This window comes from Pelophylax lessonae (assembly GCF_965119305.1).
Source record: "Pelophylax lessonae genome assembly, chromosome: 6".
In the NCBI taxonomy this organism is placed as follows: Eukaryota; Metazoa; Chordata; class Amphibia; order Anura; family Ranidae; genus Pelophylax; species Pelophylax lessonae.
In genome coordinates, this window is record NC_138773.1 from 166,268,322 (window position 1) to 166,294,021 (window position 25,700).

Consider the following 25,700-nt stretch of genomic DNA (forward strand, 5'->3'; position numbering starts at 1 on the left):
TCTGTTTTAGCCGTGGTGATTATTCATGTGCTGTGGCTTAAGTATTCGTCCGCAGACCAAGCCTCTAAGATTGCTCTCATTGATCTGCCCTTTCAAGGTGATCGCCTGTTTGGGGCTACCCTGGATGACATCATTAAGGGTATCACGGTTGGGACGCCATGGTCAAGGAAAGGAAAGGAGCCTCGTCACAGAGGCCCTCCTCAGTCCATAGAAAATTATTGTGTGCTTCTGGGTTGGAGAATAAGGGAAATGGATCTTTTAAATCTTCCCCAGGAGGTTCCAGGCAACCTTGGCCTGGTAAGCCTAGAGCTAGGTTCTCCGGACCAGCAGACAATACCCCTTTAGCATGAAGGTCTGCCCATTATTAGGATGGGGGGACATCTTCGCTTGTTTCCAGCCCTTTAGACTTCTTTTGTGAGCATCGAGGAGAGCTGCAAAATGTTTCTTTTGGGGGTACCCAGAAAGGGGGGCAAAGTTTGTTCTTTTCAGGTGATGTCCAAACCACCTAAGGTACCCCCTATCCCTGTCCAGGGAATTGATTTACCTAGGTCTGATTTAATTCTGACCAGGGAGGTCCTTCCTTCCTCTGGACAAATTTTAGGAACCACAGGCTGTGATTCACCAGCTGTGGTCACAAAGACAGATCTCTCTCCCGATTTGCATACAGGTTCTGAGTCTGGTGGTATCCACTTTCAAGACAGTTCTATTTGCACAGTCCTACATGCAGCTCCTTTAGCAGGTTTGGCTCCACAGGAGGATACAGAAGTTTGTGAGGAGGTCACTGGGTCCTCTGACTGATGCTGCAGGCGTCCAAGGGCCACGGTAAGGCCACTTTCATCCTCAGCACATACTTCTTCCACAGTTCCTGCAAGGAATCAAGAGCGGGGATCTTCCATCCCTCCTGGTGGCCATAAACGTCCCTTGGGGGCTTCCTCTCAGAGAAGACCAGTTGTTCCAAGTGCTAATCTACCATCCTGCTTTACAGTCGCAGGTTTTAATGGCTTAGTTATTGAAAGCCAGGTACTGAGGGCTAGAGGTTTGTCTGGATCAGTGATCCCTACTATGGTGAAGGCGAGGAAGTCCTCTTCCAGCAAGATATACCATCGTATGTGGAAAGCGTACATTTCTTGGTGTGAGTCGGTTGGCACTCATCCTCGATCCTTTTCTGTACGATCTCTTTTGCCACCATGGGGTTTAAATTTAGTGCTTTTGGTTCTCCAGAAACCTCCATTTGAAAATATTTGGGATATTCCCTTGTCTAGTTTATCGCAGAAGGTGATATTCTTGGTGGCTATTACCTCAGCCCACAGGCTATCAGAATTTGCGGCATTATCCTGTCTCAGTTCCTATTTGGTGGTCCATAGGGATAAAGTGGTTCTTCATCCCTGTCCATCATTCCTGCCTAAAGTTGTCTCTGACTTCCATTTGAATGAGGACATTGTGTTGCCTTCCTTGTGTCCCAAGCCGGCCGGCTCATCCCAAGGAATTTGCTTTGCATACCTTGGATGTGGTTCATGTTATTCGGGTGTATCTGGCAGCTACTACTGGCTTTTTGTGGTTACAGATGGACCAAGAAAAGGGCTGGCCGCTTCAATCTCCAGATGGATTAGATAGACAGTGTCCAAAGCCGGCCGGCTCATCCCAAGGAATTTGCTTTGCATACCTTGGATGTGGTTCATGTTATTCGGGTGTATCTGGCAGCTACTACTGGCTTTTTGTGGTTACAGATGGACCAAGAAAAGGGCTGGCCGCTTCCATCTCCAGATGGATTAGATAGACAGTGACTCAGGCCTATTCCATTAAAGGTCAGGTTCCACATTTCCCTTTCACGGCGCATTCTACTCGGGCGCTGAGTGCTTCTTGGGCCTTCCTTCATCAGGCATCAATATCGCAAGTTTGCAAGGCGGCCACTTGGTCGTTGGTGCATACCTTCATAAATTTCTTTAAGGTAGATACTTTGGCATCTGCAGATGCTTCTTTTGGCCGCAAAGTTTTGCAGCGTGCTGTTTAAGAGGGGCTGTTCCCTCTTGAGGGGTGTTTTTCTTTAAACTTTTACTTTTTCAGAAGGGGCTCCTTTGACCCGGTTAAGACTCCTGTGTCCTTGTTAAGGGCACTTATTTTTAGCCTTGGGCTATTTTCCCCACCCCTCATTTTCTGTTTGGCACTGCTTTTGGAAATCCCAGTAGTTATGATTTATGGAATGCTGTGTCCGTCGATGAACGAAAGAGAAAATGGGATTTTTGTACTTACCGTAAAACTCATTATTTCTCAACAGAGTTCATCAATGGACACAGCACCCACTCCTCTGTGGAATTCTGATACTTCTAATACTGCTTGCTCTATACTAATTACCTAGAGCAGAGAGGGGGGGGGGGGTTATATACCAAGCTGAGGATGGCCCATGGGTGTAGCCAGGTGTTTTTTGTTCTGCCTAGTCCTACTCCTGGAAGAGGCAATGTAACCCAGTAGTTATGATTTATGCAGCGCTGTGTCCGTCGATGAACTCAAAAATGGATTTTACAGGAAGTACAAAAATCCATATCTAATGATACCTGTTTTGATATCGGATGTTTAAGGTGGGATTTTATCTCACTTTGGAGAGATTTCCTCTTTTTTCCTGTTGTGTCTCTGGGACAAGAAGTTAAGGAAAATCTCCCTGGCAAAACTATGACAAAAAAAGTTTTATCTATACCTAATGCTATTGCATTCAGTCTAAGGTTTTTGAAAAAAAAAATGGCTTTACATACACTTTTAGAATTCCACTGTGTATGTGTGTGTGTGTGTGTATGTGTGTATGTGTGTGTGTGTGTGTATATATATATATATATATATAGTTTTGCATTACAGTAACAATTTTAAATATATGGCCAGATTGTTTAGACAGAATATGACACTTTTTGGTTTAAGTAAACCACTGTGCTTTTATTGTATGTTATTATTTATCTAATACCGTTATGAATACAACTTTGTACCTTTCAATTTTTAGGAAAACAGGAGCACGTCTTTGGTGATATGAACATGTCAGATAGTGGAGAGCTTGTTGAAACCGTAAAGGAATCTGCAGTGTGCCGCAATAAAAGGGTTTGTGGAGGGAAAAACCGAAAGCGTAAAAAACTGAAACCGCACATAGAAAAAAAACAGAAAGCAAAGCAGAAAAAAAGTAAGTAATATACTTTCGGATATCCATCCTTTTTTCAGATCAACCTATTGGCTTGCTTTGTCTAGCAGCATGAATGGACTACAGAGGTGGCCTAACCCCTGGGGGTCTATAGAATAAAAAAATAAAAAAACTATTTTCCGAACATTATTTACCAACAGTGACATTTGCGGGTCTAAAAGTGTCCATTCAGTATTCCAGATTCAGTAAATTAACATTATGAGGTAACATCTGACATAAAATATTCATTGAGTATGTGCTATTCATATAGAACAGGGGTGGGGAATCTACGGTTCGGGGGCGGTATGCGGCCCGCGAAGTCATCTGGTCCGGCCCACTGTGCAGCTAAGTCTGTGTCTCTCAGCTGATCTGTCAGAACGGAGCCGATGCTTCCTGTATAGTTCCTGCTCCATTATGACAGTCTGCGTGAGTCACAGGCGGAGTGATATCAAATGCACTCCGTCTGTGACCAATACAGGAAACATCACCTCTTCCTCCAGCGTGGCGCTGCTACACTTCTCCTAGCCAGCATTTCCCACCAGCAGCACACACAGCAGTACCAGCCAGAGCCAGCAGTACCAGCCAGAACCAGCAGTACTAGCCAGAGCCAGCAGTACTCACAGCAGTACCAGCCAGAACCAGCAGTACACACAGCAGAACCAGCAGTACAAGCCAGAGCCAGCAGTACCCACAGCAGTACCAGCCAGAATCAGCAGTACCCACAACAGTATCAGTCAGCAGTACCTACTGCACAGTACCAGCCAGCAGTACCAGCCTGAGCCAGCAGTCACTGCCTCAGCCAGCAGTACCCACAGCACAGTACCAGCAGTACCCACAGTAGTACCTACAGCACAGTACCAGCCTGAGCCAGCAGTACCAGCCAGCAGTACCCACACCAGTACCAGCCAGCAGTACCCACAGCACAGTACAAACCAGCAGTACCAGCCTGAGTCAGCAGTACCCACAGCAGTACCAGCCAGCTGTACCCACCAGCAGTACCAGCCAGCTATACCCACCAGCAGTACCAACCAGCAGTACCCGCCAGCAGTTCTTTTCAAAACTTACCACCAAAAAAAAGTCGACTGCGCTCCAGACTGACCGACGCAAACCTGGAAAACCAGTTGCAAGTAGCAACATCATCAATACCAGCTAACATCACACAATTCACCAAATAGAAGCAGTTGCAGCCATCACATTAGGGGTGAGTTATTTAAATGTTTGACCAAATATAACAGGCTAATTTTTAAGGTTATAATTTTGTACGGCCCCCGAATGATTTTATAAATACCCAAATGGCCCTTGGCAGAAAAAAGGTTCCCCACCCCTGATATAGAATATCAAATGCCTACCCATACAGGTTGTCTCCTGCTTTTTTAAATACTGACATCCGGATTGAAAATTGTTAAATGTCCATATTGCCTCATTGCCAGTCCTCTAGGATAGGTATTGCTGTAAGGATCTAATGTTATAATCAATTATTGAGGGCTTCTTACAAACCATCGCTCTGAGCAGTTACCAATAGTAACAGTAACTTAGTACAACATAGCTTGTTAACAAATCCAAACAAAACTGGTAAACTTTAATTGCTGAGGTTCATGATTTAGTTAGGGATTAAGATAGACATTCACTGCAGTATCTGCTTGATAATTTGTTTTAATATACAGTAAGCTCTGGTTTACACCAGTGCGGCTTTGAAATCGTGCTACTTCAGCGTGATTTCAAAGCCACAGGTTAGTGCAATTTGTACCTCATATTTCACTGTGGCTTGTGACTTAATTTAACTGAAGTCAATGTACGTTGGAATGAAATCGTAAAAAAAGGAGTGCGGGAATCTTTTTGCTGCGACATGAGTCACGGCGATTTGAACAATTCCATTGCCGACAATGGGGTGTGACTTTGAACTGTCAAATCACATGACAAATTGCAACAATGTGAACCAAGGCTAAATGATTGAATGAGTGAATATTTGTTGAATATCACATTCACTGCTTTATAAATAAGCCCCTAAGATGGATAGTGCTATTAAAGTAATATTTTCATTTAGGGGTATTTTTCCTCCTGTGTGGCAAAATTAGCCATCTTTTTCCCCAGGAGATTTTGTTTTGCCTTTCTCACGACTAAAGTAAGGGGAAATCCTACATTTCAGAGTTGCCATGAGAGCAAAATGTGGGAAGAAATCCTCCAATGAGGACATGATTCTGGTTACAACTGTCCAAGATGGGACTTCCCCCTCACATTTCCTCTCACTTCCTCTTGCGTGTCCAAAACAAAAAGTGAAGAAAAATCTCCACAGCAGGACACAGGAAGCAAAAACATAATCTTATAGGGGATTTAACCCATTCTTTCTCTATCCAAAACCTGAAAAAAATGTCCCCTTTACATAATATATCAGATGTGCTACTATTTGGTCAGCTGCCTTTGTGTACTAAATGTGGAATAAAACACATTCATGATTAGCTAGGGATTGTTTACAGTCTATTTATCAGAAGGTTTTTTTTTGTTTTTCTCTAAGAGGAAAAGACAGAAGAAAAAATGAAAAGAAGCCGTTACCATGATGAGGCTGACCAGAGTGCATTACAGAGAATGACCCGTCTGCGCGTGGCATGGACGGCACAAGAGGATGGCTTGCTAATGCTCTGTCGAATAGCCAGTACTATTCTAAACAGAAAGGTAGTGTAAAGCAACTTGCATGCTTCTTTATGTGAGCAGCAGGTCCACAATGTCCAATGTGCATAAGCTTCAAGCACAGCTTATTGTGGCAAATGCTTGTCAACTGGTGCTATATTTTGAGCTATTTGGTTTATTATACTCTTTTCATCCTTTATGTTTAGAAGTGCTTGTTGGAAGCTTGCCTAAAGAAGAGCAAGGCAAATGTAAATCTTAATGACATTCTGGAAATCCTTCTGTTTGCTCTCTTCCAGGCTCTTGAGTTGTATCCCTTGACTGCAACCCCACCCACTCATATAAACTGATTTACCCCATTCAGTAACCTAGTATTTTTGTTATTATTATACGGGATTTATATAGCACCGACAGTTTACGCAGCGCTTTACAACGTGGGGGTAGACAAAACAACTACCCCTCTTCCTGACCAGGCCATTTTTTGCGATGTAGCACTGCATTGCTTCAACTGATAATTGCACAGTCGTGCAACACTGTACCCAAATAAAATTGATTTCCCTTTTTTCCCCACAAATAGAGCTTTCTTTTGGTGTTAATTGATCACCTCCGTGTTTTTTTTCTGTTATAGCGTCTACAAACTATGGGATATATATATATTTTTTTTTTTTTTACTACTAATGGTGGCGATCAGTGACTTGTAGCGGGACTGGGATATTGTGGCAGACAAATTGGACACCTGACACTTTTTACTTTTTTGGGACCAGTGACATTATTGCAGTGATCAGTGCTAAAATTATGCATTGTTACTGTACTAATGACACAGCCAGGGTACGGGTTAACATCAGGGGCGATCAAAGGGTTAAATGTGTGCCTAGGGAGTGATTACTAACTGATGGGAGAGATGCTTTTACTGCTTGAAGATATGGATCGGTGTTCCTGATTCACAGGAACACAGGATCCAAGTCTTCTGTACTCAAGGAATGACAGTTTGCCTTGTTTACATAGGCAGACTGTGATTCTGTCTGAGTACCGTGCGATCCGCGTGTCCTGGTGGACATCGGGTCCACAGGACCCGCTGATAAGCTCCCGCTGTGTAAAATCACAGCAGGAGGGAGCAGCTTGCAGTGTGCGCTCACACCCAAAACCTGGAAGAATACACATGATTCTGCACAGAGCGGCCGTCCTGTAGCAGTGAATCGGCTATGGGGAGGTTGTAAAGAGGTTAATACAGTAGGAATCAGAGAGCCCTGTTCGTTAGAGCTTACAATCTAAGAGGGGGGTCAAGAGATACAAGAGGTAATAACTGTGGGGGATGTGCTGATGGAGAAAATAAATGTACAGTACCGTTGTTAGGTCAGGGCCAGATAGGCATCTCTGAAGAGATGAGTTTTCAGGGATCATCTGGAAGTGGACAAAGTTGGAGATAGTCGGACAGATTGGGAATTCTAGAGGATGGGAGAGGCTCGGGAGAAGTCCTATAGGTGAACATAGGATGAGTTGACAAGGGCGCTAGAGAGCAAGGAGGTTTTGGGAGGAACAAAGAGAACAATTTGGTTGGTATTTTGAGACCAGGTTATTGATGTGGTTGGGGCCCAAGTTGTGGATGGCTTTGTGAGTTATTGTTAGTATCTTGAATTTAGTTTGGTTGAGTGGCAGTCAATGGAGGGATTGGCAGAGAGGGATAGCAGACGCCGAGTGGTTTGTAAGGTAAATGAGCTTGGCAGCAGCATTCATAATGGACTGAAGGGGGGATAGCCTATTTAATGGTATGCCAATGAGGAGGGGGGTTGCAGTACTGAAGGCGAGAGATAACCAGCGAGTAGATTGGAAGCTTTGTGGTGTCATTGGTTAGGAAGGGGCATATCTTGGTGATGTTGCTTGGATATGGGGCCAAAAGGATAGTTAAGAGTTCAGGATTGCACCTAGGACCTTGGCATGGGGGGGATGGGTTAATAGTTGAGCTGTTGATTTTGACAGAGAAATCAGGGGAAGTGGCATGTCAGGGGAGGAAATATCATGAGCTTGGTTTTGGATAGGTTGCGTTTTAGGAAATGAAGTGACATTCAGACTATGGCTTTTGATATGTCTTTTAGTAAGTTGGTTATGCGTGAGGAGACTGATGGAGTGAGCTGGGGTGTAGAGAGATAGATTTGGGTGTCATCCTCATATAAATGGTATTAAAAGCCATGGGAGGCAATCAACTGACCCAGGGAGGAATTGTAGATTGAGAAAATGAGAGGTCCAAGAACAGAATCTTGGGGGAGGAGGAAGTAGAGTTATAAGTGACCCTGAAGGTGCGGTGGGATAGGTAGGATGAAAACCAGTGAAGAGTACAGCACAGAAATCGAAGGACTGGAGTTTTTTGAGGAGGAGGGGGTGGTCCACTGTGTCAAAGGCAGCAGAGAGGTCCAGGGGGAGTAGTACAAAATAGTGTCCGTTATTAAAGCTAAAGCAACTGTTCCTGAATCAGGAACTACAGTCTTAAAAACTAAATGAATAAAAATCTGCAACTACAAATACTGTAGATGCTGACTTTATTAAACAGGCACTTACCAGTCCAGTAGTCCAGTGCTGTCTTCACCCGAGCTAGTTCTTTGCCGGTCTTTGCATCCCCTGGCATCAACATCTTGGCTGTGACTTCCTGCTGTTTCATAATCTGCTGCCCAATAAGCAACAAGATCGTGCTGCGCTGTTGAATTGGTTCCGCAGCTTCCTGGAACGTGACGTTGGTGGGGAGGAGGCAGCCACAGTTCTGTAGTTATAGCCTATTGCTTGCTCATCCATGTCTTTATGGACCTTGCTTTGCGCAGTGGTCCTAATCATTTGGTGGAGGGGGGGTTATGGTATGAGGCTGTTTTTCAGGGGTTGGGCTTGGCCCCTTAGTTCCAGTGAAGGGAATTCTTAAGACGTTGGCATACCAAGATATTTTGGATAATGGCATGCTCCCAACTTTCTGGAAACAGTTTGGGGGGTGGCCCCTTCCTGTTCCAACATGACTGCGCACCAGTACACAAAGCAAGATCCATAAAGACCTGGATGAGCGAGTTTGGGGGTGGAGGAACTTGACTGACTTCAACCCGATAGAACACCATTGAGATGAATTAGAGTGGAGACTGCGAGCCAGGCCTTCTTGTCCAACATCTGTGCCTAACCTCGCAAATGGCCTTCTGGAAAAATGGTCAAACATTCCTATAGACACACTCCTAAACTTTGTGAGCAGCCTTCTCAGAAGAGTTAAAGCTGTTATAGCTGCAAAGGGTGGGCCAACTCAATATTGAGCCCTATGGACTGAGATTGGAATGACATTAAAGTTCATATGCGTGTAAAAGCAGGCGTCCCAATACTTTTGACATTAACCACTTTAAGACCGGAAGATTTTCCTGCTTAATGACCAGGCCCTATTTTGCAATTAGGCACTACGTGACTTTAACTGACAATTGCGAGGTTGTGCAATGCTGTACCCAAATAAAATTGACGTCCTTTTTTCTCTGTCGCTCATTGACAGACGTAGTCCTCTTTGATTCATATCAATTGGGTTATGCTGCCCTCTACAGGAGTAGGACTAGGCAGAAAGAAAACGTTCTGGCTCCACCTTAGGGGCAGTCCCAGAGGTTATATCCTCTCTCTCTCTGCTACAGGATGTCAGTTTTTTTCTGTCTAGTCAGGAGTAAGGACCTAAGTTCCTTGCTGGGATCTTTTGGTCCTGGCAAGATTTTTTTTAGAAAAAAACGAACCCCGGCTATTTCCAAACGCATTATTAGGCGTTATCCGTTCGAGGAATCCCTCCTCAAGAAATGGACAGTACCACCTGTGGTGGATTCACCAATTTCCAGATTGAATAAAGCTACGGTTATCCCATTGGAGGACGCTCCGTCCTTTAAGGATCCAGTGGATCGCAAGGTGGAAGCGGTGTCTCGCGCCATTTTTTCCCTTATTGGGTCAGCTTTCAGACCAGTAATAGCTATTGGTCTGGTTTCACAAACTGTGACAGAATGGACCAAGTGGTTACGCCGGGACTTAGAGGGGAGAGACATCCCCCAGGCGGTATCAGATCTGCTGGAACAGATGATACAAGGGCTACAGTTTGTCTGTGACGCTGCTCTAGACGCCACTCCATTGTTGGGGCGGGCTTCAATTTCAGCAGTGGTCCTCAGGCGTACACTGTGGCTAAAGTGTTGGTCAGCGGACCAAGGTTCCAAGAAAGCTTTGGCTAATCTCCCCTTTCAGGGGGAGCGCCTATTTGGGGCTAACTTAGATGAGATTATCAAGGATCTCACTGGAGGCAAGAGCACTTTTTTGCCACAAAGTACCAAGGGTAAAGGACCTCGTCAGAGACGGGGGCCTTCCTTTTCCGCTCATAAGAAATTTTTTCGCCCCACGGGCGACAAAGCAAAGCCCTCCAAAACTCCGTCAGGAGGTTTCAAGGGGCGTTGGTCGGGCAAACAAAAGTCCGGCTCTTCCAGACCTGAAAATAAGACTACTAAAGCCTGAAGGTGCGCCCCCACCCATAGCTGGGGTGGGGGGACGTCTTCGCCGGTTTCCGGATCCATGGCTTTCCAGAATCCCGGACAAGTGGGTCTGCGAAGTCATACGATCAGGTTACAAGATCTAGTTTCAATCTCTCCCACCGGTGTGATTCTTACCTTCCAACATCCGACTATCCCCAGATCTCCTAGAAGCTCTGCGGGGGGCGGTCACGGATTTAATGCAACAAGGAGTGGTGGTCCACGTTCCTTGGACAGAGCGTTTTCAGGGGTTTTATTCAAACCTATTCACAATACCCAGGAAAGAGGGCAAGGTGCGTCCAATTCTGGACTTAAGAGCACTCAATCTTTTTGTCAAGATACAAAAATTCAAGATGGAGTCTATTCGCACAGTAGCGGCCTCCCTGCATCAGGGGGATTGTCAAGGATGCCTATCTTCACATTCCCATATACGCAGGACATCAGCGTTTCCTGCGTTTTTCCGTAGAGGAGAACCGTTATCAGTTTGTGGCGTTACCCTTTGGTCTCGCCTCGGCTCCCCGGGTCTTCACAAAGGTGTTGGCCCCAGTGTTGGCGCTGTTGCGACAGCGAGGCATATCGATTCTAGGTTACCTAGATGATCTTCTGCTCCAGGCAGAGTCTCCGCAGACTCTGTTACTAAACTTAGAGATCACCATGATCTCTTTGCAAGAGTTCGGGTGGCTGGTGAACCTGCAGAAGTCTTCTCTGCTTCCCACCAGGAGGCTCGAATATCTGGGTCTAATTTTAGACACATCCAGGGCAAAAGTGTTTCTCCCTGCGGAGAAACTCCAGAAGATTCAATCAACGATTCAGTTGTTACTATCCGACAACTGGCCTTCCCTTCGGACTTGCATGAGGGTCCTGGGTCTGATGGTGGCTTCCTTCGAAGCAGTACCATTTGCCCAGTCCCATACCCGAATCCTTCAAAAAGAAATTCTTCTCAAATGGAATCGGAATCCAGATTCCCTGGACAATCGGATCCAATTGAGCGAGTGGACCAGGGAGTCTCTGGTCTGGTGGCTTCGGTCTCCGATGCTCAGCCAAGGGAAGTCATTTCTGCCAATATACTGGACGATTGTGACCACGGATGCCAGTCTATCCGGGTGGGGAGGAATTCTCGGTCAATTATCTGCCCAGGGGCTTTGGTCCCTGGAAGAGTCCAGGTTACCGATAAATGTATTGGAACTGAGAGCGATCAGACTTTGTCTGATTCACTGGACCGAGCAGCTCCAGGGCAGCCCGGTTCGGATCCAGTCGGACAATGCCACAGCTGTGGCTTATGTCAATCATCAAGGGGGCACCAAGAGTGTCCTGGCGTTCATAGAAGTGGCCAGCATTCTTCGTTGGTCGGAACGGTTTGTTACAGCTCTCTCCGCGGTATTCATTCCGGGGGTGGAAAATTGGCAGGCAGATTATCTCAGCCGTCAGATTCTGGATCAGGGGGAATGGTCCCTTCATCCAGAAGTATTCCACCAATTGTGCCTTCGTTGGGGCACCCCGGATGTGGATCTGTTGGCATCTCGGCTCAACAGGAAGGTGCGGAGGTTTGTGGCTCGCTCCCGCGATCCTCTAGCAGATGCCGCAGACGCGCTGGTCACCCCTCAAGGGTTTTTTCGGTTGGATTTTTAGTTGAGTCATCCCTTTTGTCGGATGAGCCCTTAAAACTTCTAGTTGGCACCGGTTGGGCCTTCTAGATTGGATTTTGATTTCCGTTTATCCCACCCCTCATTTGTGGCACTGCTTTGGGGACGTCCCAATTGATATGATTAAAAGAGGACTACGTCTGTCAATGAGCGACAGAGAAAAATGGATTTTTGTAAGATCTTACCGTAAAATCCTTTTCTCTCATTGACAGACGTAGTACCCGCCCCTCTACTTTTGAGTTGGGTTGGGTTAAATTCTCTGACACTGCTTTGTGACATAACTGACATCCTGTAGCAGAGAGAGAGAGGATATACCCTCTGGGACTGCCCCTAAGGTGGAGCCAGAACGTTTTCTTTCTGCCTAGTCCTACTCCTGTAGAGGGCAGCATAACCCAATTGATATGAATCAAAGAGGACTACGTCTGTCAATGAGCTAAGAGAAAAGGATTTTACGGTAAGATCTTACAAAAATCCATTTTTTCCCACAAATAGAGCTTTCTTTTGGTGGTATTTGATCACCTGAGCGATTTTTTTATTTTTTGCGCTATAAACAAAAAAAGAGCGACAATTTTGAAAAAGAAAAACAATATTTTTCACATTCTGCTATACGACATTCCCAAAAAAAATTTAAAAGTCAAATTTTTTTAACATTTTAGGCCAATTTGTTTTCTGCTACATCTTTTTGGTAAAAAAATCGCAATAAGGGTATTTTGATTGGTTTGCGCAAAAGTTATTGCGTTACTAACTACGGGAAAGATTTATGTCATTTTTATTGTTTTTTTTTTTTTCTACTAGTAATGGCGGCGATCTACGATTTTTTGCGGGACTGCAAAATTGCGGCGGACAGATCGGACCCCTAACTGACATTTTTGACACTTTTGGGAGTACCAGTGACATTACTACAGTAATCAGTGCTAAAAATGTGCACTGTTACTGTAATAATGACACTGGCAGGGAAGGGGTTAATATTGGTGATCAAGGGGTTAAATGTGACCCTAGGGCAGTGATTCTAACTGTGGGGGCGTTGGGCTTTTGAAATGATCACAGAGACATGCGATCCTATATAGCAAGATCACATAGTCTCTGGGATCATTGCAGGTAGAAGGATGGACAGCTGTGTTTACATCAGCCGTCTGTCCTTTTCTCTCAGCGGGGAGAGATCGCGATTGTCAGACGGCAATCAGAGCCGCCTGACACACGCGCCAGCTTCCCTGCTGACAATCGGGGACAGGAGCGCGCCGCCGGGGGCGTGTGCTCGCCCCCTAGCTCCTCTCAGGCAAATGACGTACCGATACGTGGTTTTGCCTGGGAGAGTATACGGTCGGCAAGTGGTTAATATATTTACAGTATTATATATATATATATATATATATATACACAATATCTCACAAAAGTGAGTACACCCCTCACATTTTTGTAAATATTTTATTATATAATAATTTTTATTTTATTATAATATAATTTTCATGTGACAACACTGAAGAAATGAGTTGAGTGCACGTGCTCAGCGTCCTATCCAGAGGTTGTCTTTAGGAAATAGACAAATGAGTGCTGCCAGCATTGCTGCAGAGGTTGAAGGGGTGGGGTGGTCAGCCTGTCAGTGCTCAGACCATACGCCGCACACTGCATCGAATTGGTCTGCATGGCTGTCGTGCCAGAAGGAAGCTTCTTCTAAAGATGATGCATTAGAAAGCCCACAAACAGTTTGCTGAAGACAAGCAGACAAAGGACATGGATTACTGTTACCATGTCCTGTTGTCTAATGAGACCAAGATAAACGTATGTGGTTCAGATGGTGTCAAGCGTGTGTCGCTGGAAACCAGGTGAAGAGTACAAAGACAAGTGTGTCTTGCCTACAGTCAAGCATGGTGGTGGGAATGTCGTGGTCTGGGGCTGCATGAGCGCTGCTGGCACTGAGGAGCTACAGTTCATTGAGAGAACCATTAATGCCAACATATTCTGTGACATACTGGAGCAGATCATGATTCCCCTCCCTTTGGAGACTGGGCCGCAGGGCAGTATTCCAACATAACGACCCCAAACAGAAGATGACCACTGCCTTGCTAAAGAAGCTGGGGGTAAAGGTGATGGACTAGCCAAGCATGTCCCCAGACCTAAACCCTATTGAGCATCTGTGGGGCATCCTCAAATGGAAGGTGGAGAAGCGTAAGGTCTCTAACATCCACCAGCTCGGTGATGTCATCATGGAGGAGTAGAAGAGGACTCCAGTGGCAACTTGTGAAGCTCTGGTGAATTCCATGCCCAAGAGGGTTAAGGCAGTGCTGGGAAATAATGGGGGCCACACAAAATAATGACACTTTGGGTGCAATTTGGACATTTTCACTTAGGGGTGTACTCACTTTTGTTGCCAGAGGTTTAGACATAAATGGCTGTGTTGAGTTATTTTGAGTGGACAGTAAATATGCACTGTTATACAAGCTGTACACTCACTACTTGTAGCAAAGTGTCATTTCTTCAGTGTTGTCTCATGAAAATATATAATAAAGTATTTACAAAAAATGTGAGGGATGTACAGTGCCTTGCGAAAGTATTCGGCCCCCTTTGTGACCTTTTGCCACATTACAGGCTTCAAACATAAAGATATAAAACTGTAATTTTTATTACGATTACAGCTGTAAGTCGCTTGGGGTATGTCTCTATCAGTTTCATCTATATGTACTAAATACCAAGAACAACATTTCAAAAATTTGACAAGTTGGTACTATACACCATATAAATTACTAGGGATGCACCGAAATTTCGGCCACCGAAATTATCGGCCGAAAATGGGCCTATCCCATTTCGGCTGATAATGGGTTAACATTGCCGAAAATAATGGCTGCCATGGGGAAGGAGGAGGGCGCAGGGCAGGTTTTAAAAGTCCCGCCTCTGGCCGGCCGCCCGCCTCTGAATGACATCCCTACTACTAGATGTCTGCATGAATGGACATACCGCGGGGGGGGCGGGGCGAACGGCCACTATAGATACTTAGAACTATGTGATCCATCCCTGTCAGCTCAGCGGGACTGTGTGTGAATGAGAAGTGACCTGACATCGGGCAGGGGGAGCGGCCGCTAATAACTAGAACTATGTGAGAGCTTCACTTCACTGACAGGCATGTATCTCCTCTGACAGTGAAGTGAAGGCTCACATAGTTATAGTTATTAGCGGCCGCTCCCCCCGCCCGATGTCAGGTCACTTCTCATTCACACACAGTCCTGCTGAGCTGACAGGGATGGATCACATAGTTCTATCCAGGGCCGTTGTCATAGCACACACTGCAGCTGCCAGTGTACAGGAGCATCCTTCACGAGCCGGGCTTGGAATGAAATCACCCTCAGCCAATGAACGGCGGCGCTGTGAGTTGTCAGCCGTGAGCTCAGCCAGTGCAGCTCCAATCACAGCCTGGGGAGGGAGGGGAGCTGCAGAGGACTGGCCGGGCTGGGACTGCAAGCAAAGTTGAGCCGAGCAGGGGGAGGGGGTTCCCAGGTGTTCTGAGCTCAAGTCACAGTCCACTGCTGCATCAGGAAGGTGGGAGATTCTTTTTTTTTTTAATGTAAAGCATGTGTTGCCCCCACTCCTCCATTGCACACCTACTGTATGCACATCAGTCCTCCATACCAGACAAGTTTAAATAGCAATGCTTGTGATATATTCCTGGGACCTCCGACCACCTAGTCCTCCCAGTTCAGGAGTCGCCGTGCCCATGATTGATGTGGATCTGAATGCTGGGGATCAGCCATCCAACACCAAACTAATCATTGCTGCCTCTCCCCCTAAGAAAAAGTTTTCTCTGCCCAGGGGCTCATCTGACCCCAGGGGTCCGAAAATCCTTCACATCAATTCCATTCTGTATTAATAACAAATATATATTTAGAGGAGATGTTTCTCTACCCATAATATTTGCTGGGATCATTCTATGGCTGTGCTCCAGATGTATAGATCTTCCATTATCACCCTTTTCATGCAGATTTCACACCCCTGTGTAATTATCTGTATACAGTATAGTCAATGGTGCAGATTGTGCTGTATATACTGAGAGCAAACACTGGCACATTATGCTGTGTGAGACTTTTCTATGGGGGGGGTCTGTGTCTCCCCCTGCATCTTCTCCATTATTGGGGCCCTTTAGAAGCTTTCTCTGCCTTCTGTATATGTAACATGATAGTAAGCAATGTATGAGGAATGGGATGTCTGCCCTGTCGTGATCTGTAATTCCCAGCGGTTGCAGTAACATCTGCTAGTGAGATAAAAGATTCTATGGGGGAACAGTTGTTACTACAACATTAGCCCCATATTGTGGGCCGGTCTATGGCATGAAACTCCAGGGCTGAATATGAGGCCCACTCCGGCCCTGGTTCTATCTATAGCGGCCGCTCGCCCCGCCCTCCCGCCCGGTATGTCACTTCATTCAACACAGATCGTAGTAGTGACATCACCGGGAGGCGGGCCGCCGGCCAGAGGCGGGACTTTTGAATGAAGGACACCCAAGGAGGGACGCTGAGGCAGCTTACCAATGATATTAGTATTATGCAGCATGAGGGGTTAATGTATTGTCACTGCTGGTCACTCATCTATTAGTGACCGACCAGTGGCAGTTAATTAACCCCTTTGTACTGCATTAGTGCAACCAGTATCAGTGTTAATTAACACTGGTTGCACTGATACTGGTTGCACTAATGCAGCACAAAGGGGTTAATTACCTGCCACTGGTCGGTCACTAATAGATGAGTGACCAGTAGTGACAATACATTAACCCCCTCATGCTTCATAATAGAAATACCATTGGTAATTAAATTATCCTCTTGCAAACCCATCACAGTACATATACTGTGACAGGGTGGCAGCGACAGGTGTACGTCACTACCTGTTTTTGGTGTATGCCCTGTTCTATCCATTTTAAAAAAATTTTGGGGAAAAAGTCATTTTCGGTTTCGGTTTTCGGCCAATGGCATCCTGCATTTTCGGTTTCGGCCCAAAATTTTCATTTCGGTTCATCCCTATAAATTACACAAAATAGCGATAGAAAACTGACAGATGTTGGCGATGCTCGGTGGAAGAGGGCACATTAATACATATTTTCTGGTCATGCCCTAAATTATCAGACTATTGGAAAAAAGTTAGAGAGATGATGCAAAAGTTCTCAGAAGAGGAGATACCAGAAGATCCTGCCTTTTTTCTTTTACAATTGAGTGGGATTCCAGGGAAGAGATATATAGGATCTCTATTATGCCATATGGCAAATGCAGCTAGATCTTGTATCCCCCTCAAATGGAAGAAACAAGGGACACCAACATTAGAGTGTTGGATACGCAAGGTAGAGGAAATAAACAAAATGGAAGACTTGGTTTTGACAGCCCAACATAAAAGAGAAAAATATATAGAAACATGGGGAGCTTGGAATTTGTTTATTATATCGAATCAAGGTATAGATATACGGGAAGAAGATATGATAGACTCTTGATTAATAAAGGGATAACTCGGCAGGAAAGGGAAGAGATAACCCTCTAACCCCTTCCTCCCCCCCCCCCCCCCCATGTCATTTCTTCAGTGTTGTCACATGAAAAGATATAATAAAGTATTTTCAAAAATGTGAGGGATGTACAGTGCCTTGCCTAAAGTATTCGGCCCCCTTGAACTTTGCGACCTTTTGCCACATACAGTATCTCCCAAGAGTGAGTACACCCCTCACATTTTTGTAAATATTTTATTATATCTTTTATGTAACAACACTGAAGAAATGACACTTGGCTACAATGTAAAGTAGTGAGTGTACAGCTTGTATAACAGTGTAAATTTGCTGGGGAGCAGGTGTGTTAAATTTGGTGGTATCGCTTTCACTCTCTCATACTGGTCATTGGAAGTTCAACATGGCACCTCACGGCAAAGAACTCTTGGAGGATCTGAAAAAAAAGAACTGTTGCTCTACATAAAGATAGCCTAGGTTATAAGAAGATTGCCAAGACCCTGAAACTGAGGTGCAGCACGGTGGCCAAGACCATACAGTGGTTTACCAGTATAGGTTCCACTCAGAACAGGCTTCGCCATGGTTAACCAAAGGTGTTGAGTGCTCGTGCTCAGCGTCATATCCAGAGGTTGTCTTTAGGAAATAGATGTAGGAGTGCTGCCAGCATTGCTGCAGAGGTTGAAGGGGTGGGGGGGTCAGCCTGTCATTATTCAGACCATACGCTGTACACTGCATCAAATTGGTCTGCATAGCTGTCGTCCTAGAAGGAAGCCTCTTCTAAATATTCTAAAACAAGAAAGCTTACAAACAGTTTGCTGAAGACAAGCAGACTAAGGACATGGATTACTGGTCTGATGAGACCAAGATAAACTTATTTTATTCAGATGGTGTCAAGCGTGTGTGGCAGCAACCAGATGAGGAGTACAAAGACAAGTGTGTCTTGCCTACAGTCAAGCATGGTGGTGGAAGTGTCATGGTCTGGGGCTGCATAAGTGCTGCCGTCACTGAGGAGCTACAGTTCATTGAGGGAATCATGAATGCCAACATGTACTGTGACATATTGAAGCAAAACATGATCTCCTCCCTTACGGAGACTGGGCTGCAGGGCAGTATTCCAACATAACAACCCAAAACACACCTCCAAGATGACCACTACTTTGCTAAAGAAGCTGAGGGTAAAGGTGATGGACTGGCAAAGCATGTCTCCAGACCTAAACCCTATTAAGCATCTGTGGGGCATCCTCAGGCGGAGGAGTGCAAAGTCTCTAACATCCACCAGCTCCGTGATGTTGTCATAGATGAGTGGAAGAGGACTCCAGTGGCAACCTGTGAAGCTCTGGTGAACTCCATGCCCAAAAGGGTTAAGACAGTGCTGGAAAAAAATGGTGGCCAAACAAAATATTGACACTTTGGGCCTAATTTGGACATTTTAACTTGGGGATGTACTCACTTTTGTTGCCAGCAGTTTAGACATTAATTGCTGTGTTTTGAGTTATTTTGCAGGGACAGCAAGTACACTATACAAGCTGTACACTCACTACTGTACATTGTAGCAAAGTGTCATTTCTTCAGTGTTGTCACATGAAAAGATATAATAAAATATTTACAAAAATGTGAGGTGTACTCACTTTTGTGAGATACTGTATATTTATTTTCATACATCACAGGACATAGGGTCATAAATCATAACATATGGGTTATATAGCCACCTACAGGTGAAGGACACTGGCAACCAATCAGAAAGGATGTTCCCCTATATAACCCCTCCTACACAGGAAGTACCTCAGTTTCTTCGCCAGTGTCTGAAGGTGATGGTCACGGTGGAGTCTCTCCACATATTCTTCAAAGAAGAAAGAAAGAAGATTATGATATATACCCTGATCAAAGACCACAGACTCTAAGGGGTTAGCTATCAGATCCATCTAAGATGTCAGTAGACTAAAAAGATGGTACTTGAGCCTCGGAAAGCAGTTACGAGGTTTTCGCCTGTAATGTTGTACTTTTTAGGCTCTGGACCCTGGGATCCAGGCCCTTGGTAATACCAAACCCTAATGGCGCTCCGTGCAGGGTGCTCTTCAGGTCCAAGGCCATGGTCCCTCTAAAACATGGGGACCCAGTCCAATTTAAAATATTTACACATACAGCAAATGTAAATATTTTATGCACTGTTCCCTTTAAAAGATAAGAGACCGAGTGCCATGTGGGTCTCTGCATGAGATTTTGGATGTTAAGCTATGCAAATACATTTTGGTAAAAGTTCTGGCTTTTCCTCAGGGATTAAATGTGCCAATTGTCATAATATTGATTGATTGATGCAAAGATTGTGTAAACATTATTTCTTTGCTTATTTGTTTGACACACTGTCTTCACCCTGGGCTGATCACCTGAAAGGTATTATATGTGACAAACCAAATTCGGCCTAAGCTGCTCTCACCCCATGTTGACTTTTTTCCAGATCCTCACTCAGAGGAGGAAAAGTTATTGCATTCTCTTAATGTAATGCGTTTTGCAAGTTTTACTTGGAAAGATCAGCTCAGATTCGTGAGACCGATCTCTTTGTTTGTGCTGCCAGAAGGGCCCAGGAAAGGGTTGGCAGCATCTAAGTCTACCATTTCTCATTGAATATGCCAGGTTATTATCCAGGCGTATGAGTTTAGAAGGGAAGGTTCCAACTTTTTCTGTAAAGGCACATTCTACCAAAGGAGTAGGCACTTCGCCATCAAGCCTCTATGGCTCAGATTTGCAAGGCCATGACCTGGTCGTCGGTGCATATGTTCACTCCTTTCTTTTGAGTGGATGTTGGGACCAAGGAGGAATCTACATTTGGCCGCAGTGTTCTGCAGGCAGGGGTGTAGTCCTTTTTATGGTCTGATGGCGGTATTTTTGGTGTCTCCCTCCCCTCAGATGCATTGGTTTGGGACATCCCGTAAGTTATGATTTATGGCTCTGTGTCCCGTGATGTACGAAAAGAAAAATGGATTTTAATACATACCTGTAAAATCCATTTCTTGAAGTACATCACGGGTCACAGAGGTCCCTCCCCTCTTTTATGGGGCCTTTATTGCTTGCTACAAAACTGAGGTACTTCCTGTGTGGGAGGGGGTAATATAGGGGGGACAGCCTTTTTGATTGGTTGCCAGTGTCCTTCACCTGTAGGTGGCTATTTAACCCATATGTTATGATTTATGGCTCTCTGTTCTGTGATGTATTTCAAGAAATTGATTTTTTGAGGTATGTATTAAAAATCCTTTTATATATACACACACACAGTGTGTGTGTGTGTGTATATATACAGTGTATGTGTGTGTATATATATATATATATATATATATATATATATATATATATAGTAATATTCGCAGGTGCATCTAAAAAATTAGAATAGCCTCAAAAAGTAATTTATTTCAGTAATTAAATTCCAAAAGTGAAACTCGTATATTTTATAGATGCGTTACACACAGAGTGATATATTTCAAGCATTTCTTACTTTTAATTTTGATCATTATGGCTTATAGCTAGTAAAAACCCCAAATTCCGTATCTTAGAAAATTAGAATTATACAGAAGATCGAAAAAAAAGGATTTTTAAAAACAGAAATGAATGTCAATGTACAGTATAGTATGCACTCAGTACTTGGTCGGGGCTCCTTTTGCATGAATTACTGCATCACTGCGGCATGGCATGTAGGAGATCAGCCTGTGGCACTGCTGAGGTAATATGGAAGCCCAGGTTGCTTTGATAGCGGCCTTAAGTTTGTCTACATTGTTGGATCTTGTGTCTCTCATTTTTCTCTTGACAATACCCCAAAGATTCTCTATGGGGTTTAGGTCAGGTGAGTTTGCTGGCCAGTCAAGCACAGTGATACCACAACCATTAAACCAGGTATTGGTACTTTTGGCAGTGTGGGCAGGTGCCAATTCCTGATGGAAAATGAAGTCCACAACTCCATAAAGCTGGTCCAAAGGGAAGCATGAAGTGCTCTAGAATTTCCTGGTAGAGGTCTTTGCTGACTTTGGACTTGATAAAACACAGTGGTTCAACACTAGCAGATGACATGGCCCCACAAATCATCACTGACTGTGGAAAATGTTGCATTCCATTTGGAAATCAAGGTCCCAGAGTCTGGATGTAGAGTGCATGAGGTCCAATGTGAAGTTTCCATAGTCACTAATGAGATGACCTGTTGTGGGTATTCGAGGACTGGTGTTATGAACCACTGACCTATGGTTGAAAGCTACAGCATTTCACTTAAATATAGTTGATGGACAAATCTCTTGGTCAAGTAAAAAGGTTTTCACTTTGTTAAAATCTTTTAATTTTTTGAGCTTGAAAAGGGTTAAGTTGTGCTGTTTTAACATGTGCTAAATAAATCTTAAGTATGCAACAAACTATAATGCAAAATACTGATATCTATTACGTTGTTTAATTATTTTATTTATTTAGGTAAATAGACCGTTTGTTCCCTGGCAAGTGGTCAGAGATATTATGCATTCCAGCTTTGAAGAGTCATTGGATAAAACATCACACTCTATTGGAAGAAGAGCTCGTTACATAATAAAGAATCCTCAGACATACCTTAATTACAAGTAAGTCAGTACAGCATAAACAAACATTTAGATGTTAAGCCAAAATTTTTTGATGTGCCATGATTAAATTACACCTTTTCAGAGCACCTAAATGTTTTACTGGATAACTAAAACTGTCTCCTTGCTTTCTGACCTCCCTTTTAGTACTACAGTAAAGTGTTGCCAACCTTTTTGTATCCTCTACCCCTTCCTAAATCATTTATTTAACTCTGCATGCTCCAGTGAGAACTTGGTTGTGTGGTCTGCTTGGCTCTGCACAGCCTCTCTTTTAAATCTTCTCTATAGAGTCCTGTCTATATGTGCCACAATTTGCATTCAGTCATATTGGAGGTGTTTGTAAACCTATGGAGATGTCCTACTTCATCAGGTTATAACCTGGAATTGAAGAAAGTTTGTGCATGCATAGGACCCCAACAGAGAAAATATTGGGAAGAGGCTTTGTGCCGCTGATGAAGCCGCATAGTCATGATCTTGATGGAATGGAAATAAGTTGAGGGGATATAATTTGCGGTCTGGGGATGCACATTAATGCTCAAGCTTTGAGATACTGGGTCTTGGTTACCTTTAGTTTAGGGAACCTTTCACAGCAGGACATCTGTTGAATACTCATTCCATCAGATATGATGATCTGCATGGTAACCAATGAGCCAGTCATTGCTCCCTCTATATGGGGCACCTTCTAATCTCTTTGGTTATCGTGGAAAGCTTACTGCCTTTCTCCTTTTCCCAACACTCCTATGCTTCTTGTGTCTTTTTTGCCAGAAACTCTGACTTTTTTTTTTTTTTTTTCAAAGCCTGGCCTTTCTGTGCTTTTGTCTACTGCGTGTTGGGTCTTCCCAATGTGCTATCCACTGTAATAGCTTTGTTTGTAACAGTGGGATATTGGATGACCTCCTGAAGGCATGGTTACCTTGGGCTCGATCAGCCATTGAGTGTCAGACTGTGCATACGCTACTCCGCTCTGGGAGGATCCTAAATTTCCAGAACTCAGCAATAGAACTGTCTCATCAGTTGGAGTACCTGAGCCTAATCCTTAGCTTGTCCCTGTTTAAGGGTTTTCTTTTCCCTTGGACAAGCTCCAGCCTTTTCTCTCCCTTGTTCAGGATATGGGGCAGTCCCATATCCTTATTTTCATTCTGGACTATGCTTGTCCTATAGTTTGCCACTGGACAAGAACTGCTTTTGCTCAATCCCTTGATAGGTGCATCTGTTAAATGTCAGTCCCTAGAACGGGGGACAATTCCTAGGTACCTTCTCAATACAATGGACTTGACAGTCAGAGAAAGCTTGTCTCCCACTCAACATTCCAGAACTAAGGGCATTTTGGTTATTTCTTTAATTATGGACCTCCCATATGTAAGGTCATCTAACGTGGATTCCATCAGGCTAGTGTCATACATCTACCATCGGGGGTAATCTGATGTCTCACAAAATACAGGGAAATTGATCTACATTTGACATCGATGGGAATTCCCGCTCCAGCCCTGACCGACCTGCTCGTTTGAATTGACATTGCCTGCACTGTGGAGGCTGGTCCTCACCCTAAGGTGTTTGGAACTTTTGTCATGGATTAGGTATGCCAAATGCGGCCCTCCTAGCCTCTAAGTTCAGATGCAAACTGTGATGGATCATTTTTAGTGCCAGGAATCCCCTAGTTTTGGCAGTGGATGCTCTAGTGAATCAGTGGGTTCAGTTTATCCCAATGTATGCTCTCGAGCCTCATGAACTGACTTCCTGTAAAGTCTGACTTTGCACTTGGATGCTTGGTGCGAAACCTGGGATTTCTTCCAAGGTTGTACTATGTAGAATGAATCCTCGGGTGGTGGCATTGTAATACAGAAGATGTGTCACAGGCCAGATCACCAGATTAAAATAGGGAAAAAAAAGCCTAAGAAAAGAAACCTTATCCAGTAATTACATCTAATCATGGGTAAGCGTAACACATTGCATTTTTGGCTTTGGGTTAAATACTGCTTTAAGTTTGTTAGGCAACTTTTCCATGCCATGCTTTCCCAGTTGAGCTGCATATTATTTAAATCAAACTTTATTTCAAGTCTAATTGATATTAATATGGTTTTTATGTTTTTAGAGTGTGTTTGGCAGAAGTTTATCAAGAAAAAGGCCTTGTAGATGACTTCATGAATCGGAAAGCTTATTATGATGATCCAAAGGTATGACTATACTTTGTTACTTTGACCACAGTACTCTTGTTTACAAAAAAAATAACATTTGTTTTGGAGCGTTAATTACGGACATCAACAGTGACTATAAAATCACGAGTACAGTTACTTGAAGGCTTGCAATAATAATTTAAAATTCCACTTCTTTTTTAATTATCCCGAAGTTCTAAGCTGTTTCAGTTTTGGCATTTCAGCTTTGTTATAAAAACCTGCCAACTTGAGCAATTCAGCTTTGGGATAAAACCCTGCCCATAAATATCCGCTAAGTAACACTGCCCATTTGTTCTAGCTGTCATCTGATGCTGCATTGATGGTATGTCAACATATACTGTACAAAAGTAACAGCACTTGAACCTGCTTTATTATTAGGGTGCATCCTTTATGCTTACTTATCCTTTAACCTCCATGGCAGGATTCCCGAGTGTGGCTCGGGGTGGAATTTCAGTACCATTAGCGGTAACCCCGAGCCACACTCGGGGATACCACCAGGGAGGATCGCTGGATCCTGGAAGAAGTTACTTACCTTGTCCCCGGGATCCCGCAATGTATTCCGGCAATGTACGGCGGCCGGATCTTCCGCCTGATGCTGTGTGCCCTGGCTTCCGTTCCCTATGATCGTCGCGTCGCAGGGGGGTGGAACTGGCGGCAAATTCAAAAAGTTGCCTGCAGTTTTACTGTACTTTGTGTCTGGAAACTGCAGAACAACCATGGCATCAAAAAAGCGCGCCGCCACCTCAAAAGCGGTATATGACCTGCTGGAAAACAGCGATACAGAATCGCTTTCAGAATTGAGTGATAGTGTTTCGTGGGGAAGTTCATCATCAGACATAGAAAACGATTTAAGCGATGATCCTGCGACTGTGCCCAGCGATGTGCGGATTTGGTGCTCGATTGACTGCAGCACGGAGCATGTAGTGCCCCCAAGATTCCCGTTTACTGGAGCACCTGGTATCACAGTGGATGTTGAGGATGACAACCCCTTGGCATACCTCCAACTCTTTTTGACCGATGAGGTTTTTGAAAAAATTGTTACGGAAACAAATCGGTTCCAGGAGCAACAAGCTGCTGCGCATCAGAGGATTTCAAGGAGCAGAAAGTGGGAACCAGTGACCAAAGAGGACATCTGGAAGATTCTGGGCCTAATAATTCTTCAGGGAGTGGTGGGGAAACCCCTGCAGAAGTGGTATTGGACAACCAACAAATTACTAGCCACTCCTTTTTTTTGGCACGCTCATGTCGGAAAACAAATTTTCTCTCATCATGAAATATTTGCACTTTGCAAATAATGAAGAATCCGATGAGACTTCTCATCCAGCTCCAAAACTCAAAAAGATTTGGGAGGTTTATCAAATTATTCTGAAAAATTTCCAGCAGACCTATGTACCAGCTAGAGACATTTGTATCGACAAAATAGTTGGTTTGGGCTGCTCGTCCTTAAGAATTACATGCAAAATAATGGTACCGCTTTCAGCACCTAAAATCTGAAATAATCATACCGCCAGGGAGGTTAAATAAGACTGGTCCCACTTGGCTACTCCCT

The 25,700-nt window shown here is 44.2% G+C and overlaps 1 protein-coding gene across 1 annotated transcript in view; it reads left to right on the forward strand.

Annotated features, from left to right (window-relative positions):
- The window catches only part of GTF3C1 (general transcription factor IIIC subunit 1), a 360,695-nt gene that overhangs the window by 226,789 nt on the left and 108,206 nt on the right, over positions 1 to 25,700 (forward strand). The window contains exons 23-26 of the mRNA XM_082260707.1: positions 2,987 to 3,160; positions 5,670 to 5,827; positions 21,838 to 21,980; positions 24,070 to 24,151. Coding sequence (XP_082116833.1) covers positions 2,987 to 3,160; positions 5,670 to 5,827; positions 21,838 to 21,980; positions 24,070 to 24,151 — 557 coding nt within the window. The remainder of the gene's footprint in view (positions 1 to 2,986; positions 3,161 to 5,669; positions 5,828 to 21,837; positions 21,981 to 24,069; positions 24,152 to 25,700) is intronic.